This window comes from Archocentrus centrarchus, chromosome 18, assembly GCF_007364275.1.
Source record: "Archocentrus centrarchus isolate MPI-CPG fArcCen1 chromosome 18, fArcCen1, whole genome shotgun sequence".
Lineage (NCBI taxonomy): Eukaryota > Metazoa > Chordata > Actinopteri > Cichliformes > Cichlidae > Archocentrus > Archocentrus centrarchus.
The window spans coordinates 11814512-11841907 of NC_044363.1; the positions used below are offsets into that span (position 1 = coordinate 11814512).

General features: G+C 41.9%; 2 protein-coding genes across 3 annotated transcripts in view; one reads left to right on the forward strand and one right to left on the reverse strand.

Annotated features, from left to right (window-relative positions):
• Window positions 1-3312: 3312 nt before the first annotated feature.
• LOC115796724 (tripartite motif-containing protein 16-like) lies at window positions 3313-5815 on the forward strand. The gene has a single exon (XM_030753104.1). It carries the CDS (start codon window positions 3546-3548, stop codon window positions 5223-5225), a length of 1680 nt encoding a protein of 559 aa, XP_030608964.1. The 5' UTR covers window positions 3313-3545; the 3' UTR covers window positions 5226-5815.
• A 1306-nt stretch (window positions 5816-7121) lies between these two features.
• Window positions 7122-27396, reverse strand: part of LOC115796723 (SH3 domain-containing protein 19-like) — a 35180-nt gene continuing 14905 nt past the window's right edge. Inside the window, exons 4-17 of one of the 2 annotated variants that reach the window (XM_030753103.1) lie at window positions 27200-27317; window positions 25848-25983; window positions 25571-25736; window positions 23074-24321; window positions 18824-18895; window positions 16190-16415; window positions 15307-15604; window positions 15023-15223; window positions 14380-14438; window positions 14043-14293; window positions 13245-13276; window positions 10781-10955; window positions 10565-10659; window positions 7122-10230 (exon numbers count right to left, since the gene is read on the reverse strand). In XM_030753103.1, coding sequence (XP_030608963.1) covers window positions 10123-10230; window positions 10565-10659; window positions 10781-10955; window positions 13245-13276; window positions 14043-14293; window positions 14380-14438; window positions 15023-15223; window positions 15307-15604; window positions 16190-16415; window positions 18824-18895; window positions 23074-24321; window positions 25571-25736; window positions 25848-25983; window positions 27200-27317 — 3185 coding nt within the window. In that variant the 3' untranslated portion in view covers window positions 7122-10122. Of the gene's footprint in view, window positions 10231-10564; window positions 10660-10780; window positions 10956-13244; window positions 13277-14042; window positions 14294-14379; window positions 14439-15022; window positions 15227-15306; window positions 15605-16189; window positions 16416-18823; window positions 18896-23073; window positions 24322-25570; window positions 25737-25847; window positions 25984-27199; window positions 27318-27396 lie in introns of both variants that reach the window. The other variant, XM_030753102.1, reaches the window with a different exon arrangement.

Sequence of the window (27396 nt, forward strand, 5' to 3'; positions counted from 1 at the left end):
CCTTTCCTCACTGCAGGGCTTTAATTAATGAGACACACAAGATGTTCATGAAGTGTAGCTGCAGGATCAAAAACTGCATGAAATTGCAACAGTAAATAACTTTGAATGTGTTTCTAAGCATTGTTGTCACTGTTGGTCATCGAATCATTCATTATTCATTTAATTTAATGTAGATTTTCCCTTATTAGCATACTATCTGACCTGCTGTCTGTTATCATAATGAGTCAGTTTTTAATAAGTCACAATTAGGGGTGTGTGATATATATCGTCTATGATAATATATTAATTGCTGTGTTAACAATGTGCGAGCTGAAATTCTTGAGTATGCTACTGACTGGGAAGAAGCAAAACGCCTCGACTCCACTTGTTCACTACTTGATGCTTTATGGGCTCAACACACGGGGAGTGACGTCGCTCCCTCACCATTCATTTCCTATGGAACTTGTGTGATGAGGCGACAATTGCTTGCCCTCCTCCAGCCAAGCGCCCAGCGAAATTCATGCATATGATTTTGGAGCTTGTACATACAGACGTGCGCATGCGGGCAGGTGACGTGACACAACAAAATTGAAAAGGGGTTAATGCTAATGACTTCTATATTTGACTCAGGTGTGTTGGATCAGGGACACATCTAAAACCTGCAAGACACCTGACCTTGAGGCCTGAATTTGAGGATTCCCTGCCATACTGTGTGCTAGCATAGCTGCCTAAACAACACACCTAAAGCTGAAAATGAGTGCACCAGGGGAAGAAATTCAGACATTGCCAGCCTTGCAGTCTAATGGGCTAGACACACCAAGAGCGACAAACAGTGACAAATGGCCCTCATCGCCACTGGGGTGAAATCCAACACATGGGATGCGATAGTGACAGCAGCATTGCAAATCTAAAATGATGCTTTCCTCCATGTTGAAAGTGGTTGTAAATTCACATGCACAAATTTTGCCAATCGCTTGGCTGGAGGAGGGCAAGCGATTGTTGCCTCATTGCACAATGAATGGAGAGGGAGCGACGTCGCTCCCCGTGTGTCGAGCCCATTAGATTTAATTCCTAGGTGGGGGTCATCTTCATTGGCATGGAGGCCGTTTGGTTTTAAAAAGACTGACATTGCTCATAAGCAGGGTTATTATAGTTAACGAAAACGAACGAAATAACGAAAAGTGAAATTGAAAAAACATTGTCGTTAACTAAAATAAATAAAAACTACAATTAAAAGGAAAAAATTGATAACTAAAACTGTATTGTGAGTTTAAAAAACTAACTAAAATTATAGATAAAATGACCTTTCTTTTCTTGTTTGTCATTTTATTTAAAAGCCTTGTGGACTGATCATTTTTCTGTTCTCTGAGTTTAAGCTGAACTCTCAAAGCGGCAGAATCGCTCTGAACCGACGTAAATTGACGTTCACCTCTGGAGACACGTAACTACTCGCTGGGTCCCGCAACGTTGTGATTAACCTGTTCCGTCCTTGTGAGTTTCCGGCTACTTTATCAGTCAGAGAATAACAATCAGGACTAATAATCAAAGCGTCAATATAAGGACTCACCAATGTCAGCAAATTCCTGGAGGGAGACACTGAAACTATCGGAATGGACATGAGGGAATGAAGAAAGTGAAAAACAGGGACAAATATGTTTGCTGTTTTTTGAACAGTTGGTTGTTGAATATATTTCTGTAAACGGTATCTTTTATTGAGTTTTTATTACACAATAGTCACTCTTGTGCCTTGAATCTTGCACCTGAGAAAGTATGAAAGACTAAAACTAATACTGAAACTAACGAAACTAAACTAAAACTAAGCATTAAACCAAAAATAAAAACAAGCGAAACACTCTGAAAACGAATTAAAAGTAACTGAACTAGAGAAAAAAAAGTAAAAGCTAACTAAAACTAAACGAAAATGTAAAATCCAAAACTATTATAACCCTGCTCATAAGACTGCAGTTTGCAAACGTTGCAACAAAGTGACTGGCGTTAAAGATAGCTCAACAACTAACCTGTTCCATCATCTCCGAACAAACCACCGCACAGAGTATGAGGAACATGAAAAGTTTCGGGAGCCTGCTGTCCAAGACAAACCTAAATCAGCTAAGGTGGCAAAACACACACTCAGCAAACTTTAGCGCCCCCCCCCCCCCAAATTATTTTCCATAATTTTTTTTTGCTATAATGTAGGGGGAATCCCCCTGGACAGCCTCTTTTTCGATTTTTTTCATTCTGTCAAGTCTGCTGTATTTAGTGATTGCTTTTGAAAAACTCACCAAAGTTAACGTGTAAAAAACACTGATTTAAGTCTTATATTTTACTAGCTTGCATTTCTTTTACGAACACATTTTTAGATAATGCAAAAATTGTTTATCATTATCAACAAAATTACAGAAAATACGGAGATATCTTTTTTTATCAATATTGCACAACCCTAGTCACAATAAATACCACTATAACACAATCCATAAACTGTTTACTTCCTTTAAGTCAGTTAGACATGTGCCAGGTGAACCCTTCATTATACTACTCTGGCCTATTTGGGAGCAGCACTGAGCCCCCAAGTGGTGGAAGGTTTTACAGACCAAAGCAAACATGTCTCCTACAGAAGGATGAAATTTTCCAAACTGTGTACATACTTCTGATTCAGTCTCATGTTATTCTGACAGTAAAATGACAGAAAATATGCAGATCCTGGATCCTGGTGTCATTATGAGGATACTATTATAGATGTAAATGTATTATTAAGGTTCATAGTGAGTTAAAGCACAGATGTTGGCTTGACCAGAATGATTGTCACTATGTGTTACTGTTCCCTCCATTAAGGATCCACTGTTTTAAGGCACAGTGACATTAAATAACTCCCCTTGAATGTTTTAAAGTAACAAGCCTGCTATGAAAGTGGAAAGAGTAGAAAGCAAAGATATGAAAAATGCCGGGAGTAAAAGTAAAAAGTTGTGAGAAAAATAAATGTTCAAGTACAATAAAGTGGTTGCACTTTGTTAATACCTACCTCTTATTTACTGCCTCATACACGACTACACCTCCTGCACCCTCTCTGTTTGAGGAAGTCAAACAATTGAAGTTAACATGAACTAAAATGCAACATAAGCATCATGTCAGTGGATCATTATCTTCCTGCTTTGACTAAAACTGAAGGACAGTTTGTTAACTTTGAGAACTCTGACATTTCTAAAGTGAAGTTTATTTACAAAGAAGAAAGGGTTAACAAGCTGAGAAGTTCAGGTGATCAGTAAATAAAAAGGGTTAAACACACAGTATCGCTCTCAGAGAGCTCCTCTTCCTGGAATGAAGCACAGCCTGATAACTCCTCCCTCTTCTTCCTGCTCTTAAACACAGCACCTCCTCTCTGTCCATGTTTCCTCATTCCCTCCCCTTCAGATCTGTAGTTTGAAGATGGGTGTAACCAACATGTGGTGCTGTGTCAGAGCTGACAGGCTCCATTCACTGCAGAAACCCATGCTGCTGAGATCAGAGCTCAGACTAGTTTCAGTTATAAGGAAGTGAAACTCACACAGTCACTGACACTGAGAGGAGAAATGGCGCAGAAAGGAGTTCAGCTGGACCGAGAAACCTTCACTTGTTCCATCTGTTTGGATCTACTGAAGGATCCGGTGGCTCTTCCCTGTGGACACAGCTACTGCATGAACTGTATTAAAAGCTTCTGGGATGAAGAGGAGGAGAAAAAGGGAATCCACAGCTGCCCTCAGTGCAGGAAGACTTTCACACCGAGGCCTGTCCTGGAGAAAAACACCATATTAGCTGTTTTAGTGGAGGAGCTGAAGAAGACTGGACTCCAAGCTGCTCCAGCTGATCACTGCTATGCTGGACCTGAAGATGTGGCCTGTGATGTCTGCACTGGGAGGAAGCTGAAAGCCACCAAGTCCTGTTTATCTTGTCCAGCCTCTTACTGTGAGAAACACCTCCAACCTCACTATGATGCAGCTCCATTAAAGAAACACAAGCTGGTGGCCCCCTCCAAGAAGCTCCAGGAGAACATCTGCTCTCGTCATGATGAGGTGATGAAGATTTTCTGTCGTACTGATCAGCAGAGTATCTGTTATCTCTGCACAATGGATGAACATAAAGGCCATGAAACAGTCCCAGCTGCAGCAGAAAGGACTGAGAAGCAGAAGGAGCTCGAGGTGAGACGACTAAACATCCAGCAGAGAATCCAGGACCGAGAGAAAGATGTGAAGCTGCTTCAACAGGAGGTGGAGGCCATCAATGGCTCTGCTGATAAAGCAGTGGAGGACAGTGAGAAGATGTTGACTGAGCTGATCCGTCTGATCCAGAAAAGAAGCTCTGATGTGAAGCAGCAGGTCAGATCCCAGCAGGAAACTGAAGTGAGTCGAGTCAAAGAGCTTCAGGAGAAGCTGGAGCAGGAGATCGCTGAGCTGAAGAGGAAAGACGCCGAGCTGGAGCAGCTCTCACACACAGAGGATCACAGCCAGTTTCTACACAACTACCCCTCACTGTCAGCACTCAGTGAGTCTACACACTCATCCAGCATCAATATTGGTCCTCTGAGGTACTTTGAGGATGTGACAGCAGCTGTGTCAGAGACCAGAGATAAACTACAGGACATCCTGAGAGAGGAATGGACAAACATCTCACTGACAGTCACTGAAGAGGATGTTTTACTGTCACCATCAGAGCCAAAGACCAGAGCTGGATTCTTAAAATATTCACATGAAATCACACTGGATCCAAACACAGCACACAGATATCTGTTATTATCTGAGGAGAACAGAAAAGTAACATTAATGGAACAACAACAGTTTTATTCTGATCATCCAGACAGATTCACTGGATGGTGTCAGGTCCTGAGTAGAGAGAGTCTGACTGGACGTTGTTACTGGGAGGTGGAGTGGAGAGGGGGAGAAGTTTATGTAGCAGTTGCATACAAGAATATCAGCAGAGCAGGGAGCCTCAATGAATGTGGGTTTGGATGGAATGACAGATCTTGGGCATTATGTTGTGACGGAAACAGTTTTCAATTTTGGCACAACGATGTCCACACTGACCTCTCAGGTCCTCGGTCCTCCAGAGTAGGAGTGTACCTGGATCACAGAGCAGGTATTCTGTCTTTCTACAGCGTCTCTGAAACCATGACTCTCCTCCACAGAGTCCAGACCACATTCACTCAGCCGCTCTATGCTGGACTTTGGCTTGGTTTCACTGATGGAGTCACTGCAGAGTTGATTAAAGTCAGATAGACAGAGAAGATAGGTTCATGTTGATCCTGACCATTATATGTACTTGTGTAGTTTCTAAATGAGGCTTTACATTTTAGAAGCTGAGAAGTTCAGTGGTCCATTGATGTCTGAAAATAATATTGCACTGATTCAAACTGTACTTACATTTATATACCTTACATCAATATAAATCTGGATCTGTTCTTATGGCTGATAATCATGTGAGTTTAAATTATGCTACTCTTCATATTCAGCATGTTTTCAATCTTGAATCAGTCTGGTTAGTGGTTTTATTCTGTAGTTGCTGTAGTGGGTTGTCAAATGCAAATAATCCATTGGAGCTGCAGTGATTCATCAGTTAGTCAATGATGAGATAATTGATTGTTTTATCATTATTTTAGTCCTGTGGAACAAAAATTTGAATCTTCGAGCTGTTTGAGATTATAATGGACATTTTAACTATGATCTGATGCTTATACTAAAAATCAATGATTGTATCTAGAGTGATGTTATTTAATGTCATTTTTGGGATTAAAAGTTTGATCACACTCAATCATTTATATATTTTAATCTAAAAACTAAGTGATACAGGCCTGTGTGTTGTGTACACAGTTAACTGCATGTTAAGAAGAAATAAAGTAAAAGCTATAAGAATGACTGAAATGTGTTGAAGTTTTATTTGGACTGAAAATGGGAATGATTGGCTCTACATGAAAATATCTGTTACAGAAAGATTTCTGTCTCAGTCACACACACATTACTAATTTAGTGTTTAAACTGGTAGAAAAATATCAGTTACACAATCAGCAGACAAAAGCTGCTGTAGTGAATGTAGATATTTTCTTTCTCTCTGTTACATAACCAGACTTTTGCACCTTTTCAGTTTCAGGACTCAAAGTATCCACTCTGTAATGTTCTATGTCAGGGGTATTCAACTCCAGGCCTCAAGGGCCAGTGTCCTGCAGGTTTTAGATGTGTTCCTGATCCAACACACCTGAATCAAATGGCTGAATTACCTCCTCAGTATGCAGTCAAGTTCTCCAGAGTCCTGCTAATGATTTCTATATTTGTCTCAGGTGTGTTGAAGCAGAGACACATCTAAAACCTGGAGGACACCGGCCCTCGAGGCCTGGAGTTGAATACCCCTGTTCTATGTGGTGAATGAGTAATAGTTATTAACCTGTGATGCTGCACATTTAGAGAAAAATTCCAGAGTTTCAGCTGTGATTATGACTCGTGTTCAGTCTGGAACTATGAGCTGCTGTTTTTGAGATGCAGAATTTTAACACAGGAAAAATGCTAAAGAAATATGGGAAAGAGAAGATGGAAGTGCATCATGTTTGTGAAACTTCAGCTGGAGCTTTCATGCTGTGGATGAAAAACTTCCCTGTTAGAGCAGAAACCACCTCACAGGTCAGTTTAACTGCAGCAAACCAAAGGTGGATGAATACAGGCAGGAAATAGTTTGAGTTTGATAATGTCACAACTTTTGGGTTGAAAGTTCACCGGGAAACTGGTGTTCCTGATTTTTACTGATCCTGGAAAGCTTCTTTTATTCAGTTTGTGATCTTAACACATTTGATCAGATGCTATTAGTTACATATGTCACCAGTACATGTCCTCACCTACAGTATCTTCTACAAGGTTCTCTGGGCTTTTACCATCCATTACTATCAGTGCTAAACAGAGAGCAACACAGATCTATAAGACACCTAGTGGCCTGTGAGGAAATGCAGGTAAATTTCTGATGATAAATCACTAAGTGGGCAAATTTATCATGTTTGTAAAACCTACTTCGTGTTACAAAATTGTGTATTTTAGTCACAACCAAGTACTTTATTGATAGTTATGACAGTGAACAGTATAAAACATACACAAAACTGCTTTGTTGCAACTTTGCTTGTACTTTATGTCACATATGTTGTACAGTTGAGAGACTTGATTAAATACTGCTTAGGTCAGTATCAGTATAAAGATTTGGATGTGCTATTGTAAAGCAATGCTAAAGTTAGCATCAGAGACTAGAAAGACATGTTGTTTTGGCTGTCAGCTAATGTTAGCTCATCTAAGATGGACTACTAGCTACCACACACAGAGACAGACACACACTAGTTGGCCATATAAAAGATGAATGTCACCCACTGGTTAGTGAAGATGTGTTATGAAGTCTCGATATGAGTGTTTTAGTGTTTTTAAACCAGGCGTGATGAGCAAGCAGTGGATTTGATGCCCAGTGCCCAATGACATGACAATCCTACTTTATGACTCTTTGAATGACCATAATTTACAAAAGGACTATTGCTTTCTGTCTTGTTTTATTTAATATAATCAAACCCTCTAAGAATAATCAGTGGTCATTCTCGACCTCTCTGGCTTTTTATTAGCAATGTTCATGTGCAATACATCTTTAGCTAAATTTTAAAAACTCATGTACACTACAGCCCAGGGGTTCATGGTGTCTCAGATGTCAAATATTTGAAGATTTCCCAAAACTCTCTCAAACCATGCAGCAACAAATTAATGACTAACCTCGTGTTTTGGATGGATCATCTTCAATGTTCTCTTGGTTCATGTTTGGCCTGTTTTTGGCTTCTTCTTCCTGCCATATCATGGCGTTTGTCTTCGACCATCAGGGGCCCTAAACTTTCATTTAACCCTTATTCCTACACCGTCCCTGTGCCAATATAAGCCTAACCACAGCTTTGTAGCTAGCCACCAGGCAACTATGTTATGTCAACTAGCCCGACTTCACTAACCCTCAACTGCTGCAGCTACTTTGTTTTCCATCTTTGTTTACTTCCAAAGTTATAGCACAGCTGTGTGTTTTAGTTTTTCAGAAATACTTCAGTCAAAACATGGTTTATCATCTTTACATGGAAACTAGCTTGCTAAATTCCTGCTAACATCCAATTCCACTAAACCTTGTAGATACTTTACAAATTTCTTTTATTGTATCATCAGTGAAAACAGCCACACAGATCATTTTATTGAAGCGGAAAAACTTTGGACTGTTTTTAACTCTCAGCAGTGCCTCAAAATTGTGGGAACTGAAGGAGAACTTAGATCCAGGAGCAGCTAAGGACATCAGACTCGACAAACAGAACCACAAGTCATTTAGCACAACGTTGCCACCTCCTCAGTAAGTACGGGCTGTCCTAGAAGTCCAGGTTACAGGAAAGAGGAATGATCACTGTTCAGTGTAGAGGGGCTGTCCCCCTGGGTTAATCCATCTTTAATTCTATGGCTGTTTCCAAAATAATATCTTTTTTTTTTGTTCTTATGTGTAGTTTCAGTCATTGTGCTTGGAGCTGGTCCTTTGCTGACGTCAATGATTACTGGACTCATTTCTAATCTACCCTTAGCTCGTGCTGCTCACTGTCGGTGCTGTAGGAAGAAAAGGACTCTGGGGGCGACCACAGAGGCAAAAATTCACCTTCTCAGAGTTATCAGTCCACAGGCTGTTTGAGGCAACCGAGGGGGTTGGGGAAGAGTAATACATTGGCAACTAGTATTACTGTAATCACATCACATTTTTCACTAACTCAGTAATGTAACATGTTACTAAATTCAGTAACTACATTATAGTTACAATTTATGTCATCATTTGCATTCCAAAGGTTCAACTGTCTGCACGCAGAGTGCATAGGAGGCAGGAATAGGAGATGTGCCTTTTTCTTCCTATTTCAGTTCATGTCTGGGGTGGACGGCAGCAGTGACGGGGCCTACAGCATTTAAGAAGCAGCGATATGGGCATTACTTTAATTTTTATTGCACAAAAGGACAAGAGTGCAGTGGTAAAGTGCAAACTGTGTCCAAGACAGAAACAACCACATTACACACTTCTGCACAGACAGCATGCTAACACAAAGCGAACCCAGAGCGATGACAAAGCCGAGAGTATGCCGACCCCAACCTCGTAGGCAGCCAGAGCCTGAACAGGTAACAGAGGCAGTGATGAGCAGTCAGGCTTGCAGCACTGTGGCCTCTATTTCTACCTGTTCATGTTTCTACAGTAGAATAACTGTGGTGATTGCTATGAAGTCTGTTTGAGTTGGTTTTCAAAGGCTTTGTGTTCATATGTAGACACTAAAATAAAGCTCATGTGTGCCCTCAACAGGGATTTGTGCTGGTGTGTCAGACTGTAGCCTAAGTTAAATATTGTTAACTGGTGCTTATATGACAATGCGTTTCAGGTCATGTTACAGAGTAATGAGCAAGTGACGTAACAAGTAGTGTAATGAATTACTTTCTCTAGCAATTAAGTAATGTAATGTATTACTTTCAAGAAAAATACCCAGTAATGTGCAACACATTACTTTTTTCTCGAGTAACGACCCCCAACACTGTTTACAGTTCATAGTGTTTAACACATGAAAAAAAATGCTGACTTTAAAGAGTCTTTGTTAAACGTCTGTAATCAGTTACAAAGTGGGCTGTGGAGGTCTAAAACTGGCTCTTTGAAGCAGATGTCCAACTTTAGATCTGTTTTATCCACTGATCCAGATTCTAACTGATTTTCATAAGTGCCAAACAAAAAAAAAGAGGAAAGGCAAATCCGGTCCAGGATAGATGAAAAAACCCTAAATCACAGCAGGATGATGCTGAGAGGAGAATCCACCTCTTAATCATCCAGTATTCAAACATCATGACAACAGAAACATCAATGGAGTCATCAAACTGCTAACACAGTCTGAGCAAGTTGATTTTATTCCTCTGAAAATCAAAAAGTTCAGTTTTCTCAAAAAAAAAAAAAAAAAAAAAAAAAGCGCACTGGATCAGTTTCATGTGCCACTCCCTGTAGCATCGACAGGTCGGAGGTTTCCAGTTCAGAACCTCCGACCTGTTTAACAGAGCGGCTGCAGTCAGCAGCTTCATTCTTTGTTAGCTTTTCCCATCGGCTGTTTCAGGCTTTCCCTCGTCAGATAAGTGAAATGTAGTTTTTAGGCACAATCCCACGTTTCCCGCCCACGTTTCCCGCAATCCACTGCTCATCCACAGCCTCCACCTGTGTGATAATGTCACCCACCTGCACAGAAATACACAGATGTGTTAGTAAACAAAAGCTACATACAGGACATCTTGTATTTCAGTTAGTATCTGGACAGTGACACACTGTTTTTTTTTTTTTTCATAGTTTTGCGTCTGTACACCACCACTGGATTTGAAATCAAACAAAGATGTGACTGAAGGGCAAAACTTCAACCTTAATTTAAGGGGTTTAACAAAGATATTGCACAAACAGTTTATTCTTTTTATGCCGTCATTTTCAGAAGCTTGACAGTAATTGGACAACTGGCTGACAGGTGTGTAACGTGTGTAGAGCCAAAGCTACAGAGACTGACTTATGGCTCCTCACACACCTTCAGCGTGAGCTCATCCTCACTCTCTGCTGTGAAGTCAAACAGAGCTTTGGCCACTCCTTTAGCCACCGACTGCTGGTCTGTGATTGGTGGAGCTGGAAAAAAAAAAAAGAGAGGAGGTTGGGCCAGATACAGGGTGTGTGTTTATTTGTGTATTTTGCTGGTTTCTAATCTCTCTAAGGTCCACACATCTCAGACTTTGTGTCTGTGTCGTACCCTGGCAGGGTTGTGCGAAGGCCACGGGGTAAAGCCCCTCTCTCCCCTCCAGCTTTCCTCGCCTCCACTCTGCATCGATGTGCTCCGTCACTCGGATCAGCGCCCCCTTCTGGAAGGACAGATCCTCTGGGGTCTGACCGGGGAAGTCAAACAGAGCCACGGCCCACTCCTCAGCCTGCACACACAGTTTAACACATCAGTAACAGATGCTGCTTTAAAGGATGAAAATATGAAAAAAAAAAATCCCATAAATGAACTTAAGTTATAATAAAACAGAATATGAAAGGAGCTTCTTGCACCATCTGAAAAATCAAAATCAAAACCAGCGCTTTTTAAGACCTTAAGAGAGAGAAAAAACAATTTTAAGCCCAGACCACAACAGCATGGTGATTATATCTTCACATCTTCCAGCACCGTGCAAGTGGCAGCAGGTCCCGTAGATTTTTGTGTGGTTTTTTTGCACTCACAGTTTACACTTTTAATCTCAATTCAATGTTCATTTATTGCAGATTGTACTATTTTCATAATGCTGTAACACAATTATTTCCCTTGTGGGATCAATAAAGCATCCATCCATCCGCCCAAACAACTACACTACCGTTTTTCTTGACCACATGACAGGAAAGTGAATTTCTTTCAATTTTGGACTGATGGTCAGACAAAACAAGGAAGCTGATCTTTCAGTTTCACCATTTCATCTCCAGGATTTCATAACTGACAACATTTTTTCCAGGTTTTTCTGGTGGTCCATAAAATAAAATTAACGTACTCAAACCAGATGTCAGCTGGCTCGCCATCTTAGCTGCTGCATGTCTCCTTCAGCCCTCCTTACTAAGAACAGTAAAATATCATAAACACGAAAACTTAGATAAAGTAATGAATGAACAAAATGAATAATGGCGAGTCAAGCCAAATGCACGCCTCATCGGGTGGCTGAGACAGGTTGTTGACGACTTCGGTGATGTTGGAAAGATGTTCACAGAGCTTCTGGGATAAATAACTCATAATCAATAAGTTATAAAAGCATAAAAAAAAGCTGCTCTTTCTGACCAGATTATTCCATTTTTGCAGTGTATCAAAACCACTTTGATCGATTTGTCAGTATTTGGAAACTGTACCTGACCTAATGTTAGCTGGTGAGCACACCGTGGTCTATCATAATAACCATAATTTACAAAATAAACTTAATTTTTCACAATGTAATAAGGCTCAAAATGAATGATTGAACTCATAAAGTCATCAGGAAAGTGTTTCCTGAGGTCACAGAGTGAGGGACCGAGGGCTGATGGACTTTTAAATAACTGGCAGTCTTCTTCCACTCTGTCGCCCTCTGCTGGCCATTTACAACGAATGCAGCTTCGAGGTTTCAGATTTTCTGACTTAGTTTTTTCCTCATTAATTTTATATTTGAGAATAAACATACAGCACTTTGTCATGTACACAGGCTCCTGATACTTGTTGAATGTATATTAGAGACTAAAACCAAAAATTCCGAGTTTTAGTTTATTATAACAGCTGGTCAAGAATGTTAAAAACAAACAGTGTCATGTTACTGACAACTTTAAAAAGTGATTAAAACAATTTTCTTCCTGTCTATGAATTTTTTCTCCTTAAACACACAATATGCAAATTTATCACTGGCAGCAAATTTCCAGGAAACATGGGTCATTTTATTAAGACTTTATTTTCCTAAAACCTTTTAATTACTTGTGGAAACCCTGTGAAAATAAATATGAAATTGGACTGCTCGATTATGGCTGAAATGGTTTTCATGATTATTTTTATTTATATCAAGATTGTCACGATTATTCATTGATTTTCGTGGCAGATGTTTTTATTGCACCGCCACGTAAACATAACTCTGCTTTAACATCCACGCTGTGCTGCACTCCTGCTGATGTCCAGATGCTTGCACCCAAATAAAATCAGTCCTTCTTCACCTAAACTCAGAGATTCTCTCAGAAAAAAAAACACAGAAATAAAAAAAAAAGCACCAAAACTTTCACTTTTACTCTGCGCTGCATTCCTGTTAATGAAACCCTGCAGACAAATTCAGTGTTGATTCTCCTGATCTCAGTGCAGCTCCTCACAGCAAATATAAAGTCTTTCCAAACAGCAGATGATGATGATCCTTCCTCTTCACCTTCCTGTGTCCAGACTACATCCAGGAAACTTAAAGCTGCACGGTGCAGGAGCAGCTGTGATTGGCTCATGCAGACATGCCGTGAGGCAGTGATTTAGGGAGCGCTTGATTTGCTTTTGCTTTGAGTCCTACTGGCAGAGCACGTGTTTTCAGCATCTCCCGATCGTGCTCATTAAATTGTGGAAAACTAAAACTGTGATTTAAATTTAAAATTTGATTAACTGTGCAGCCCTAATATGAAACATGCTGATTGATTCCTGTTCAACAGTATAACAATACTTGAATAAAAATGCACGCACACACACACACACACACACTCACCTCTGAGTTTGAGTCCTGTGAGGTCTTTGGTCCTGCAGTGGACACACAAAGAAAAGGGACATCATTACGTTCATGCCCAAAAATGACAACATTTCTATCATAACAGTTTTAAAATGTCCCAAAGACACGAGCACAATTTGTCAGAAGTTTATTAATGAGAAAAAAGAACTTATAATTAAGCTGCTTGTATTTCGGAAACTGCTTTCCACTGACTGCTGGTTCATAAGCTGCTTTCTTTATCCCGCTCACATTCCTAATTGTGCCACATAAAACAGGGTCACCGCAGACTCATGCAGACCAGCAGGGCCTAAATGTGCAGTCAGCCCCCACAAAGGCTCATTTGGAGAAGGAAACCCTTCTTTAGCTCATTGTAACCTTGGTCACTACTGTTTAGATGTTAGGGCCGGTTTTCATTTGGCTCTTCAAAATGTGAATCCCACTTGATTCAGCCCACTTCTTACTGTCTGACTGCTTTTTCTGCCATTAAATAAAATCATTTATATAAGTTTGTTTGATGAACAAAAGTAGTTTGTGTGTTTATTTGCTATGGAGTAAAAATTCTGAAGGGACATCATTAAAGGTGAAATTATTCCATAATTTTTAACAGAGGTCCCAAAACAGTAAAAGAAGCACATTCAGTCCTGTGAAGGAGAAAGTTTCCACAGTATGAATGCTGCCCTGTGCACACACATCCAGCTGCTCACTCAACTACATCGCAAAGCTTGTCACACTTTTAAACAATACTTTTTATTGTAGCGATGATGAGAAAGAGGAAAGGAAGAGCAGCCTTCAGCTCACCAGAGCTTTCTGTCACTTCCATATCTGCCAGTGCCGGTTTGGCTGTTTCCCCCGGCGCTGTCACCGGCTGTGGGAGGGGCTCCACCACCTCTGTGAAGTTCAGGGGGAATTTACCGATTCGGCCGTGGATTTGGCCCCGCCCCCACTCCTGCCCATTGAGCTCCAGGAGAGCGATGACGTCACCCTGAGAAAAGGTGAGTTCGTCCTCTTCCGCTCCTTCATAGTCGAACAGAGCGACGCACCGAGGGCCGCTGCAGAGAGAAAAGCCCGATGACCTGCTGATTAGGACGTGTCTCATACAGAGAGTTAAAAAGGTGTGTGTGTGTGTGTGTCCAACCTGACAGGAGGAGAGTCTGACTGCTGCTTCTGCTCAGCAGGCTGCACAGGAAGAATCGACTGAAACATGAAAGAAAACGAAGCATCAGTAACAAACAGTGAGCTGAAATATGAGACGACTGATGTGTCTGTAGGTCCTCAGTCATCCAGGTCACAGTCATCTCTGGGGCTTGAAAAAGGGCGACTGGACTTCTTTAAGTTTCTTTAAGACGTTTCACGTCTCATCCGAACGGCTTCTTCAGTTCTAAACTTTTCCAGAGACGAGATGACTGATAGTTTTTCTGAGAGTGTCCGATTTGTTTTGTCAGCATAAAAACATTAGATTAGAAGTCATCTATTGAGACAGAAATATAAACGGATTTCAAATGCACACTCAAGAATGTGACGCTGGTGTGAACAGACAGCTACACTCAAACTTTCTGTTAAAGTGCTGCCACCTTGTGGTGAACGTTTAATTTAATTTTGCAGAAGTAATGAGTAAAATGAACCAATTTGTTCAAAGTTTAAGGATTTTAACAGGAAACCTTTGACTGAGAATAACATGAAACATTCAGTTCAGGCTCCCTCACTGACGTCTGAACCTTTTTCAGAAAAAAACAAATGATTAATCAGCAAATTTGATCATTAAAAAACTGCAGCTGTACCTCTGAGTCTGACAGGTTGAGGTCCTCCAGGGCAGGTTTTGATTGGCTGTTCTGATCTGTGATGGGCTCTGGTTGGGTGTCCAGGTCCAGCAGACACTGTGATGTGTTGATGAGGGGGAGGATGGTCTGATCCTGCCTATCGCCTGAAGGTTGCTCTGAGGGCGAGGGGCTCGGGTCATCCAGGACGATCAGGACTTCCTGCTTCTGAGGAACACAGTGGAATTAGAAACGTAATCAGAACTGTGTTTGTGTATTTATGTTTGTGTATGTGTGTGTTTGCGTACCACGTAGTTGCTGTACAGAGGGTGTCCAGGTTTAGGGCGGGGAGGGAGAGGTGGGCCTCGCTTTGGTGCCCTTTGTGCCTGTGTCTGATTGGCTGTTGAAGAAGAAGGAGGAGGATTTGAACCGGTCTGTGGAGGTGTCACTCGACTGGCAGGTGAGACAGAAGGTGCGGGAGTAACTTTAGATGGAGGAGGGATCTGGCTAGCTGAGGAGGTGGAGTTGATGGCTGGAGGTGGCGGTCGCCCAGGGACGGATTTGATTGGTGGTGGACGAAGAGGGAGGAGCTTCACAGTAGAAGGGCTGAAGGGGAAAAGAAGGAAGAGTGTGACTCCAGTGAAAGTAAACAGGAAATGCGCTTTAAGACAAAACAGCAGCTTTAATGAGATGCTGTCCAGTAAACTCACTCCCCTACAATTTCTATTCTTCTCTGCAGCTCACCCTGATTAAATCGCCTAAACGAGGGGTCTCGAACCTGCGGCTGGAGAGAGGACAGGAAAGCTGGGAAGATGAGGAGTAAATGGCCCTGAGGGGGCCTCTGCATGAGCCTTACAGCACATGGATCAGCTGCTCAACCCAGAGAGCTAAACCAGCAGAAATGCTTTTTCTCTCATTATCATTCACAAGTTTATGTTTTAACAAGTCTGAAATAAATCAAAGATCTTAAATTCAGCTGTTTTTGTCTCTTCTACGTTTGCTGATGGTGCATTTTTCTGTGGATCAATATTTGTCTTCTAAATATAAATATTTTTTTTAAAAAACTGCTGGAATAAGAATAATCTGAGAATGCAGCTCTGAGGAAAACATTCCCATAAACCCGGAGGCACCACAGCCTGGAAAACCTATTGTTGTGCGACTAACTTCCTACAACTTGGCTCTCTTTCTTACCGTGGAGGGAGAGCAGGGTCTGAGGAGTCTGGATTTGCAGAGTTGGCAGTCTCAGCTTTGGTCTGGATCGCAGGGCCCTTCCTCGAGGCCGGAGCCGGGGTCGGGTTCGGGGGTTTGGCTGAGGCCGGTCCTGAAGGCTTAGGGGCTGTTGTAGGTTTGGCCGGGACTGGGTTTGGATCCGGAGGAGTCGGTGAGGCTCCAGCGGGTTTGGGGACGAGATTTGGAGCTGGAGGTAAAGAGCAAAGGTCACACACTTTACTCACTTTCATTTAACACAGAGATGCAATCAAACCACTGAGATTAAAGCTACTTAAATAATCTGAGTGGTCTGATTAAAGCAAACTGGTAATAACAGCTGCAGTTAACATCTTTTAGTATAGAGCTTCTAAGAAAGAACAGGTGACAAATGACACAGGAAAGGTGAATCAAAGTTAAAGATAAAACAAGTGTCTCAACAAATATGAGACTAATCCAATTCACACATTTTAGGGGTGATGGGGCCATGAAAACAAGAAAAACAAAGGCCAGTAAATGTAACATTTTATAATCCTTAATCAGAGATACATAATAAGCTCTCTCTCTCTCTTTTAAAAAATGTAATTAAATAAAAAAAAGAATCACTAATCAGTTTTGTAAGAGTCACACTGGGTGTGCCCCTGAGGGCCCTCTGCTGCTGTCTTTGTGGACTGTTTTCTAACATAGTGGAAGCAATCTGTTTACAATGGTTCTAGATAAAGCTACATTATTGGCCACCATCTCAAGTGTAGCTTGAGTTCCAGCAGACTTGAAATGTCCTCTGTAAGGCAGCAGCGCCCTCTGCTGGCACTAAAACTCTGTGCAAATACCTGTCCTTGAACCTGAGCCATAACAGAGACGTGGCACTCTGATCTGAGAGAATCACAACTTCTAGAGGAAAAACACACTTTGAGCCCTTATTTTAGGGCAATGTCACAAGTTTTTTTTTTTAACTAGCTTTGACAGGTGCATCTATATTGGCAGGTTTTTTTTTGAGAAATTGACCACTCCACATGCAGGCAATTTGTGTAATGTTTCAAAAATAACTGCCCCCAAAATTCCCCAAAGTTTTATTTAAGATGGGTGGTTAGCGGTGAGACTTGCATGTGGAAGCACTTGGATTAAACTAATAAAGGCTTTCAGTCACTTCAAAGGTTCTTACTGTTTTGCTTTAAATATACCTGTGTATAGATTCACCGACTCTTTATTAGGATACATATTAATACTCAGTAGGGCCTCCATTTGTTATCAAGCCTCAGTTTTCCATCTCTTCTGCGGCTGTATCCCGTCCACCTCAAGCCTGGACGAGCCATTAATTCCGACATGCTTTGATTATCCGAGCTGCTCAAGCCAGTCTGGCCTCTGATTTGTTTCCAGGCGCTGACTTTTGTTTCTCAAGCCATCCACAGACTGTTGTTGTGGTGAGACTCCAGGAGACTGGCAGTTTACTCAAACCATGTGATGCCAGATTAGCCTGTTGCTAATAGGACAGGTTCGTTACACGTATTTGGTGCCACATGGCTGACTGAATAACTGCATGAGAACTTTAGCATGATTTAAGGTATACGCCTGTTCTTACTGTGTTTGTACTCAGTGTTTGGCCTCCTCTTTCCTTCTAGCACTGACACAGACACAACTTAGAGGGATAAATGATGACCACACTCACTTCAACTTAATGCACACATAGCCCTTGCATTGCTGCAGAATCGTGCTCCTTCCTTGCAGCACGGTATCAAATATCCTGAGCAGGGACAGGTTCCAAATGGTTGAGTAAATCAGAACTGCCTCTCTGAGCTTATTACTTCCTTTTTCCAATGCTGGCATGCTTTTTCTGACAGCTAATTACCAAACAATGACGTCTAACTCACGTGTCGGTGGAGGGTTTGCACACCTGAGTCACACACGAGCTCTGTTTCTACTGTGTTCAGTCTCAGTGGAGACAAAACGGCGGCCAAAGGAAAACCAGAATCAGTGTAATTTTTTATAACAAGTTTTGTTAAATGAAGTTTAATTTCTTTAAGCATTGTAAACATTTATTTTTGTTTAAGTAACAGCCAGAAGTGACAAAAACTGCTGTCGTGTTATGACAAAAGCCCTGCAGAGTCAGACCCACAAGCAGAACAGATGAGGCTGCTGGTACGAATCAAACCTTATCAACCCATCAGCCTTACAGTGCATCTGTTACACAACTCAGAGTAGGATAATGAAAGGCTATTAACTGACCGCTGGTTTACACAACTCATGCTACAGCCAATAAATATCCTGGCTGAAAATTTAACACACTTGTGCACACACAAAATTCTGGTGCGTCAAGCACACAGCACATAACAACAACAACAGTGAGTCTTGTTTCTCCTCACACAATCACAGCCTTTTTCTTTCACAATGTTTGGATTGCATAATTTAACTCCCTCCCTCCCTCCCTCCCAGTTTCTGCTGAACACACAGACACACACTCGCATGCAAAAACACACAAACCACAGAAAATCTCTCTGCACGTTTGCATATTTCCTAGCAAGACAGATTTGTGTCTCTAAGCTCTCAAACACGCCATTGTGCTGCTGCTGAGTGTTCACACACACACACACACACACACACACACACACACACACGTCTTACCACTCGCTCTGCGTGGTGCTGTCAGTGCTGCCGGCTTGTTCGGGATGCCTGGACGAGCATTTCCGGCTTTCACTGAGACAACAGAGCAGAAAATAAAGTTGGTGATGGGAGTCGAACCCTCTTCTACACCACTGATGCTGCCTGATGTCTGATTTCTGTGTCATTTAGCCTCTTTTGGTTAGATGTTTTTATTGTTATTATTTTTGGGGTGGTTTTTCATCTTTATTGAAAAGTGCAGTGAAAGGGAGGCAGAAAAGTGGGGAAAGAGAGAGAGTGGAGGAAGACCTGCAGCAAAGGGCATCAGGTCAGAGTTGAACCCAGGCTGCTGCATTTAGCCTTGTGGTATATAGATACCTGCTCAACTGTAGAGGAATTTTGGAGGAATTTCTGCTCATCTTGAACATAAATAAAAATTTTAAATCGTGCAGGATTTATTGGGTACTGACTTGTTGATGAGATAAAAAAAAAATATTGGACTCTTTGTCAGCACAGACTTAAAACAACTGAGAAAATAATCAGCAAATTAAACAACAATGAAAAAATGGAAAAGTTACAACAATGTTAAAGTGCAAGAAAGTGAAGTTTTTACTTTTGTTGTATTTACTATATATGTAAAATCTGTCACTATAATAACCCCCCCCAATACACTTCTACCTTTACAGTTCACTGAACAATTCAACAAGCAAACAAAACACAGAAAAACTAAACAATGTTACACTTTTAGCTGTTGGGAAAAGTTTCCAGTTTTTTCACGTTCCTGGACACAAATTCAGCCCCAGCATTTTCATTTACAAGAACACAATGAGCTCAACTGGTCTCACATCTACTGATTCATGTTTAGTAAATAAGAAGGTGTACAGGCAGTGAAGGTAGATGAGTTTAGATACCTGGGTCAGCTGTACAAAGCAAGGGAGAGTCCACAGGAGAGGTGAAGAAGAGAGTGCAGGCAGGGTGGCGACGACAGCAGAAAGAGTGAAAGGAAAGGTTTACCAGACAGATGGTACGATGTATGGTATGGAGACAGTGGAGGCCGAGCTGGAGGTGGCAGAGCTGAAGGTGTTAAGGTTTTCTCTGGGAGTGACCGGGATGGACAAGATTATAAATGAGAACTTCAGAGGGACAGCTCAGGTTGAGCAGTTTGGAGACAAAGTCAGAGCGGTGAGGCTGAGATGCTGTGGACATGTGCAGAGGAGAGATGGTGGATATATTGGACGAAGGGTCTTAAATATGGAGCTGCCCAGCAGGAGGAAAAGAGGAAGAGCACAGAGAAGATTCATGGATGTAGTGAAGGAGGACATGTAGAAGGCTGGTGTGACAAAGGAGGATGCTAGGATAGGATAGGGTGAGATGGACAGAGATGACCCACCGTGGCGCCCCCTAAAGGGAGCAGCGGAAAGAAGAGGAAGAAAAAGGAAAGAACAAAGAAATAAACAAAGGCCACGTGTGGAGATTTGAAGGCGGAGCGAATCACTCACACCAAGAATGAGTCCTTCATGGACACATTCCTAATAAAACTTCTTGGTTAGGTTTAGGAAAAAGATCACGGCTTTCATTAAAATACACCAGCTGCCACTTTTTTCTTGGTCACCATGGTGACCATCTATTTGCAACTATTTCACAGACGGACATGTCAGAGGTCTGCAGTCAGTCAGGCTTGGCAGGAACTCTCAAACTAAAAGACCTTTCAGCTCAGGCTAAAGGATCAGGGAACATATTTACTGTTTTATAAAGGAGGAGAGAAAAGATCCCGTTAATGATTTATATTGGACCTTTTCACGGTTACAGTAGCAGTGATTCCAAAGTGAACACTTGAGCTGGTTTATGGACTGCTCACTCCTTCAGGATTTTGGTTGACAGCACATTAGGTTCAAAAGGTGTCATTAAAAAAGCCAGAAGGTCAGTTTGTTTGCTGACTCAGCATCAGGCCGGAGCAGAAAGGACTTCACTGGTCGGGGAGGAAGAGTCACTTCCTCCAAAGACTGGTTTTCAGTCTTTTCTTCTCTTCCAGGGTGAGCTGAGGCGTTTGCTCATTGTGAAGTCTGAGATTACAATGAATCCCTATTCAGCAGTTAGCGAGGAGGCACCACAAACACTGACGTCACTGTAAATCCCCGACTGAGGTTTCAGGGAAAACAGCGGATAGTATTTCAAATGTCAACATTAGCACAGGAGGACTTTTTTTTCTTCTTACAAATAATGCTTCAGCAAACACAAATCCAAAGGAGCTCCACTCACTCAAGTGATCCTGTAAGTGTGCAAACACCTAAAACTTTCCTCAGATACTGACCTATTGATGTGTAAAAAGACCAGTTCTTAGACAGCGCTTTTCTACTCTGACTACTCAAAGCGCTTGTACAGAGATATATGACATGCCCAGTGCCAAACAACTGATCAGAGGCAGGAGCTGTAATACAAAGCTCCAAGATAATGAAGTCTAATCTTACTGCTGCAAAATCTAAAACTAAGTGCTTTATGCCTACAGCTTCTAATTTACAGCTAAAAATCTGTATTCTTGGACTCGAGTAGAAAACTTTGCATGATTCCCAGTTCAAAATAATCTTTATTTATCAAGCTCTCTCAAACAAGCTGGTTTAGCTCCTATCTCTTTTAAACCAACCACCTTCTGATTGGCTACCCTTACATTAGCAAACAGAAGGGCTGAATAAGAGTTAGGTGGGGCTGCTGTGCCTGAGATGACATCATGATGGTCCAATAAACTGAGTGTTTACAGCCAGACTGGAATCGTAGTAAAAGATTAAAAATTTTTCCGGACAGGACAACTTTGAGCGGCACATATTTTGTCCAGGCTCTCCAGAGAGGACGTGGTAAATTTGAACGTCGCTAATTAGCTCTTAATTTTTGGCATGTTATCTATTGGCCGTCACACTTAAACTGTGAGTAAAATTACAAGTGAAACACTCCCATTTACTATCAGTAACAGTGGTAATAGCAGATTATCCCAGCGCAGCTCTGTGTATCAGTCTGAAATTCAGTCAATGAAACTGAGCTTATCAGCAGCAGCTACACAATCAGGTTATCTGGGAGATAAGCAACACGCTTCCCTCTTGTAAATATTTGTGAACTGAGCTGAACTTGCAGGAACAAAGAGGTTCACCGGACAAACGAGAGAAACCTTTTCATACAGGCCAAAGTTTCTGTGTTCAGTTCGCTGCTGAGGTATGTCACAAAAACAGGAAATGAAGGTCAACGCAATCTAAAACCTTTCCAGCAAAAAAAAGCTGTACAGCAGCTGAAGCGTCAGTCCCAGCAGCACCCCAGTCAGGAACTGGGTGCTCTGTTAATTTACCATAGGTCATCATATTCAACTGATTTTTGATACAGGTGATCGCACTCAACGTAATGAGCTCAATTCATCAACTGACAGAATTCTTAAATCCCATCAAGTAATAATTCAAGCAGAGATGCTGGTCTAATCAAGATCTGTATCAATTACTGAATAGCAATAAGCCTGTTTTGCTATGACATTATGCAGCTATAACTTATACCTGTAAGTACAGTTTTTTTTCCCCCCACACATCTATTTTAATTTGGCAGGACATCCAAGTATTTTAATACATACCCAAGTGTTTTTTTTAGCTCTTATTTTGAAAGATTAGCCACTGCAAAGCAGCTAGATCTGGCCCTTATCATGTCATTTATTTAGCAAACTTTGCTGCTGTGGTGATTAAGATTAGATCGGATTAAGGCACCAGAGAGTCATTACTATAGTTAGAGCTGGATCAGGTGATGCTGAACCATCCCTTACTTATGCTGCAATAGGCCTAGGCTGCTGGGGCATTCCCATGATGCACTGAGTGTTTCTTTTTCATTCACCATTTTTCACTCTCTCTCTGTTTATACACCTCTCTTCCACAGCACGTCTTTTGTCTTGTCTCTCTCCCCTCACCCCCAACCGGTCACAGCAGATGACTGCCCCTCCCTGAGCCTGGTTCTGCTGGAGGTTTCTTCCTGTTAAAAGGGAGTTTTTCCTTCCCGCTGTCGCTCACAGGGGATCATTTTGACTGTTGGTTTTTCTCTGTAATTATTGTATGATTTTTACCTACAATACAAAGCGTCTTGAAGCGACTGTTTGTTGTGATCTGGCGCTATATAAATAAAATTGACTTGAATTATTTTCCTGTCACAACACACATCAGTAAAGAAAAAAGAAGAACCCAACAGTAAATTGCAGTCATTCCTCAGAGCTGCCTGCAGGGGTCAGCAGGGATGGAAACCTCTTGAAAACTCACCAGTTTGGTTTGGGGCATTCTGCGTTGCTTCGCTTCCAGTCTGAGTCTCCGTCTGTGATGCACTGCCGACCTCCATCAAGGGTCTTGGGGTTAGAACCGGGGTAGCGCCGCCATCTGTGGTGATCTTATCCGGGTGTGGCACACCCACGCTGGCCCTGGGGGCGACTGGAGGTCTGGGTGGGGGTTTAGGGTCACTAAGACTGGGGGTTAGTTTGGGTGGAGGGGGCCTTGGGGCTGGGACAGGAGCAGGGGTGAGGGTTTCTGTAACAGATGGGGGTTTGGGTGTTATTGTGGGTTTTTCTGTGGGTTTAATGGGCTGTGGTTCCAAATCTGGAGTGGATTTCGGTGGTGGTTCTGCAGCAGTTTGAGCTTGAGCAGAGGGGGCTTCAGCTGAGGGGGCTTCAGCTGAGGGAGCTTCAGCTGAGTCTGTTATGGCTGCTGTCAAACCCCCTTCTTCCCAGAATCCCTTGCTGGACGGTTTAGGCCCAGGTGAAAAGCTTTTGGGCTTTGGGGCAATGGTGGGAGGGGCAGACTTGGCTTGTTGCCCCTGGAGACGAGGGCGTGGTCGAGGTTCGGGTTTCTTTGTGGTTCCACTTTGTCTGTTATTACTGTCTCCAGAGCTCTCATTGCTAACCTGCTGCTGCTGCTGCTGCTCAAAGGCTTGTATCCTCGCTTTCAGAGTCGCCATGTCCTCCCCGTCCTCTTCCTCCTCCCCTTCCTCGCTATCAGATTGGCTCAGCCCGCTGCTGTCACTGCGGTTTTCGGGAAAGCCCCAGTCGTCAGAGCTGAAGGCCTCGAGCAGCTCCTGAAGATACTTCCCTTGAGTCACTTGCTGGTTAGCGGAGTCACTTCGTGCACGGCTGGCTAATGTGGCCAAACCGTCCTCCCGCAGCTTCACCAAAGTCTGAACTTGAACCTCGTTGCTGATTGGCTGGAGGCCAGGCTTAGATCGAGGACGCGGTCTGGGACGCTCCAATGGGACTTGAGAGGAAGCGGTGGGAGGGGGAGGAGCCACATCGACGGGAGCAGAACACTGATCCCACTGCTCAGTCTGAACACTGGAGCTCGAGGTTAAAGGTGAACACAGATCAGTGGTGGGGTCGCAGCTTTGTGTGTCTGCGGAAATATGTGTGTCACTGCCGAGGGGGGCGACCGCTGATTGGCTGGCAGTGCTGGCAATGTCATCAGCATGAGATGATTTAGGAGGCTGGGGGAAAGGTGGGCGAGGCGGTCTCCCTGGTTTTCCTTCTGCACACACACACACACACACACACACACACACACACACACACACACACACACACACACACACACACACACAGAGAGAAGTTACAATTACTCGATTAATTACTTATAAAACAGAACTAGAGCTAGATTAGGGCTGAGTGATGTGGACAAAAAATATAATATCCTTCAATTTTCAGGCATTCCCCTGAAATGTGAATCAATGGGTGGCGTACCACTCCCTAAGTCCTGAGCATGGACTGTATGGTGACATTACCTGTTGAATTTGGCATTTTGGGGCATTGTGGCCATCATAATATGGGTTTTTAAATGAAATGGTGGAGTGCTAATTCATCAGCTAAAGTTAGTTAACTTGGTTAGCATGCGCCTTCCATAAACTGTATTGAACACAACACAGAGACACACAAATCAGCTAATCAGTGTAACAGACTAACAAAATACTAGAATTTACATCAACAAAACTGAAGCACAAACCTCTTATCGAGTATACCACAGAGCAAACCGTATAATTTGTCAGATAACATCATTAAAAATGCTCTAAAAGGCACTGACAGCACAAACACTGCAGAGAAGTCCAGTTTAATGACTCAGAGTTGTGGCTATGAAGCCTCCGTTAACCCAGGCTTTCTGCACGCTCACATAAAAAGTGGTTTTTGACCCGTCTTTGACATAAAATGGATCAACTGAGTGCTGACTACTTTAGTCAGATATTATCAGAGTAATAATATGATAAAATAAAACAGCAAAACCAATAAAAGTGCTGAAAACAGAGCAAGGCAGCTGAAAATCCTTCATTTTATTGATTTTAGCATTTGTTTATTTCTAGCCTGACAGCTGCACTTTAGAGCGCTGAAACTGAAAGCTTTAAACATTTAAACATCAGTGTGTTGCAGTCAGATACCATCCCACAGCCTAATGAAGGAGGCGGGCAAATCAGTTTAGTTTCTGATCAGATCAACGTGAAATAAATTTTAGTGATTTAATATTCTCAGTGATAAATAGCCTACAAACAGCTGTTTACCTTCTGTGTGACACAAATATGCAATTTAAACATTAGGTTAGTTTATTTTTTTTAAACTTTGCGGTGCTGTTCAAAGTTGAACCAGCGCTGTGACCGCCTCCCTGAGATTTAGGAGCGATCTTTATGTGCAGAGTGCGAGTTGGTTATGGAGCTACACAAGTGCAAACTTCTGATATACTACTGATATATTGATCTATTGATATAGTTTAAAAATTAAAGTTTTTTTCTTGCCTTGTGGCGCTGAAGGATCAGTGGCAGATCCTGAGTCAGTCTGCGTGGCGATGGTTACAGTAGAAACTGGACGTGAGGGTGACGCGGAGGGAGAGGAAGAGGAAGAAGTGGAGAGAACCTGCTCCTGTGTCTTCTCCCTGATCACCTCCTCGTAGGAAGGAGGCGGCTGAGGGAGAGATAAAAAATGCAAATACATGACACATACACTACACACTTAGCTGCGATTTTGAAGGACATTAAACAAACTTTCTGAAACACACAATCAAAAAACCCTCACTTGTATGGCTGGAGGAATTGTGGGTCCCCAGATCTGTGCAGCAGGAGGAGGGGGAGGTGGGAACCCTCCAGAAGCTCCAGGAAACCAGGAAGTGGAGGACAGAGGCTCCGCTGACAGGATGGTGATTTCCGGACGCCTGGAAACAGGCCACAAATTATGAGGAGATTATAAACAGAAACATTAAAACAGGAAAATAGCAGGTAAGACGCTCTAATAACCACACAAGCACAAAGTTATATGTGTGCTGTTTATGAGAAGATTATACAAAAAATAATTAAGAAGTTATTCGCTATTAGTTTTGTTTGACCAATCAAAAACTGGCATAGATGCAACTTAAAATGAAAAGAGTGAAAAATTAATTTTATAAAACTAATCACTTTTTTTATAACTGCATCATTTTCAGTTTTACTGAGTCTATGAAAATAATTTTCTTGTGTTAATTTAAATGATTATTTAAACAATTTACAGTTTTTAAAAAAAAAACATTTCTTGATTTTAACCAAGTGATGATTGTCTGTGTTTGTCTAAAATCAGTAAACTATCTTTAGGTTTTACAGAGTTGTAGTGCTAGAAACAAAACACATTTTTTAAGGAAATTAAATGAGTATTTTTCAGATTTTTATAACATTTTATTGCCCAAACTCTGATCAGTTCATTAAGAAAATGAATAAAACATTAAAATCCTCCTACTCTGATTATTGTCACATTAAAAATCTTATTTAAAACGTAACCTGCTGATAAAAATGATCAATTTAGCTTTTCACTGAGGCGTAAATATTATTTTGTTTTATTCTGAATTCAAAAGCGCATGTGTCTGGGAATTAAATATATCCCTGAATAACTCAGACCATCCGCCAGCCAAGACGTGCGTCAAATAAAATACCAGAAAATAAACAGTTTAACTTCCTTAGAGGTCATAGTAAATAGTTTTAAAAGACATCATTAAGTAAGAAGCAGACAAACACATGTAGCTTAAAGATTACACAGTGCTTTATAAGTGTTTATGCTGGCTCAGATCCAAGAGCCATCCAAGTGTTTAATGTGGAGCAGGAAGAAGCTCAACGATAAGCTTCCCCTTTCAGAGAAACACATACAGCCCTTACACGAAGTTTGTTTACTCTAAAAACAAAGATTAATGCTTATTTGTTGACTAAAATGTTTTATATTTTCCTGATATGTCAAACGGATTAAAGGGAATGAACAGAATGACCAGCTGGTTTTGACTTTTCCTTTTACAGTTTGAAGACGATTTCTCACCAGTTGGCAGAATTCAATCAGTGCGTGCACCTCACGAAACATCTGCATGTTAAATATAATCCAGTGACGATGACAATGGTGCAGCAGAGACATACCTCCTGTCCCTGTCTCTGTCTCTTTCCCTTTCCCTTTCCCGTTCGCGCTCCCGGTCTCTCTCCCTGTCCCTCTCTCTGTCTCTGGGCGTCTCAGACACAGAGGTCGACCTGGCAGAGGCTGATGGAAAACAGAATCCGGTTAATTCCCACCATAAGGAAGATCACTGTGTTGGCAGAGTCAAAATAGTCACATGAAC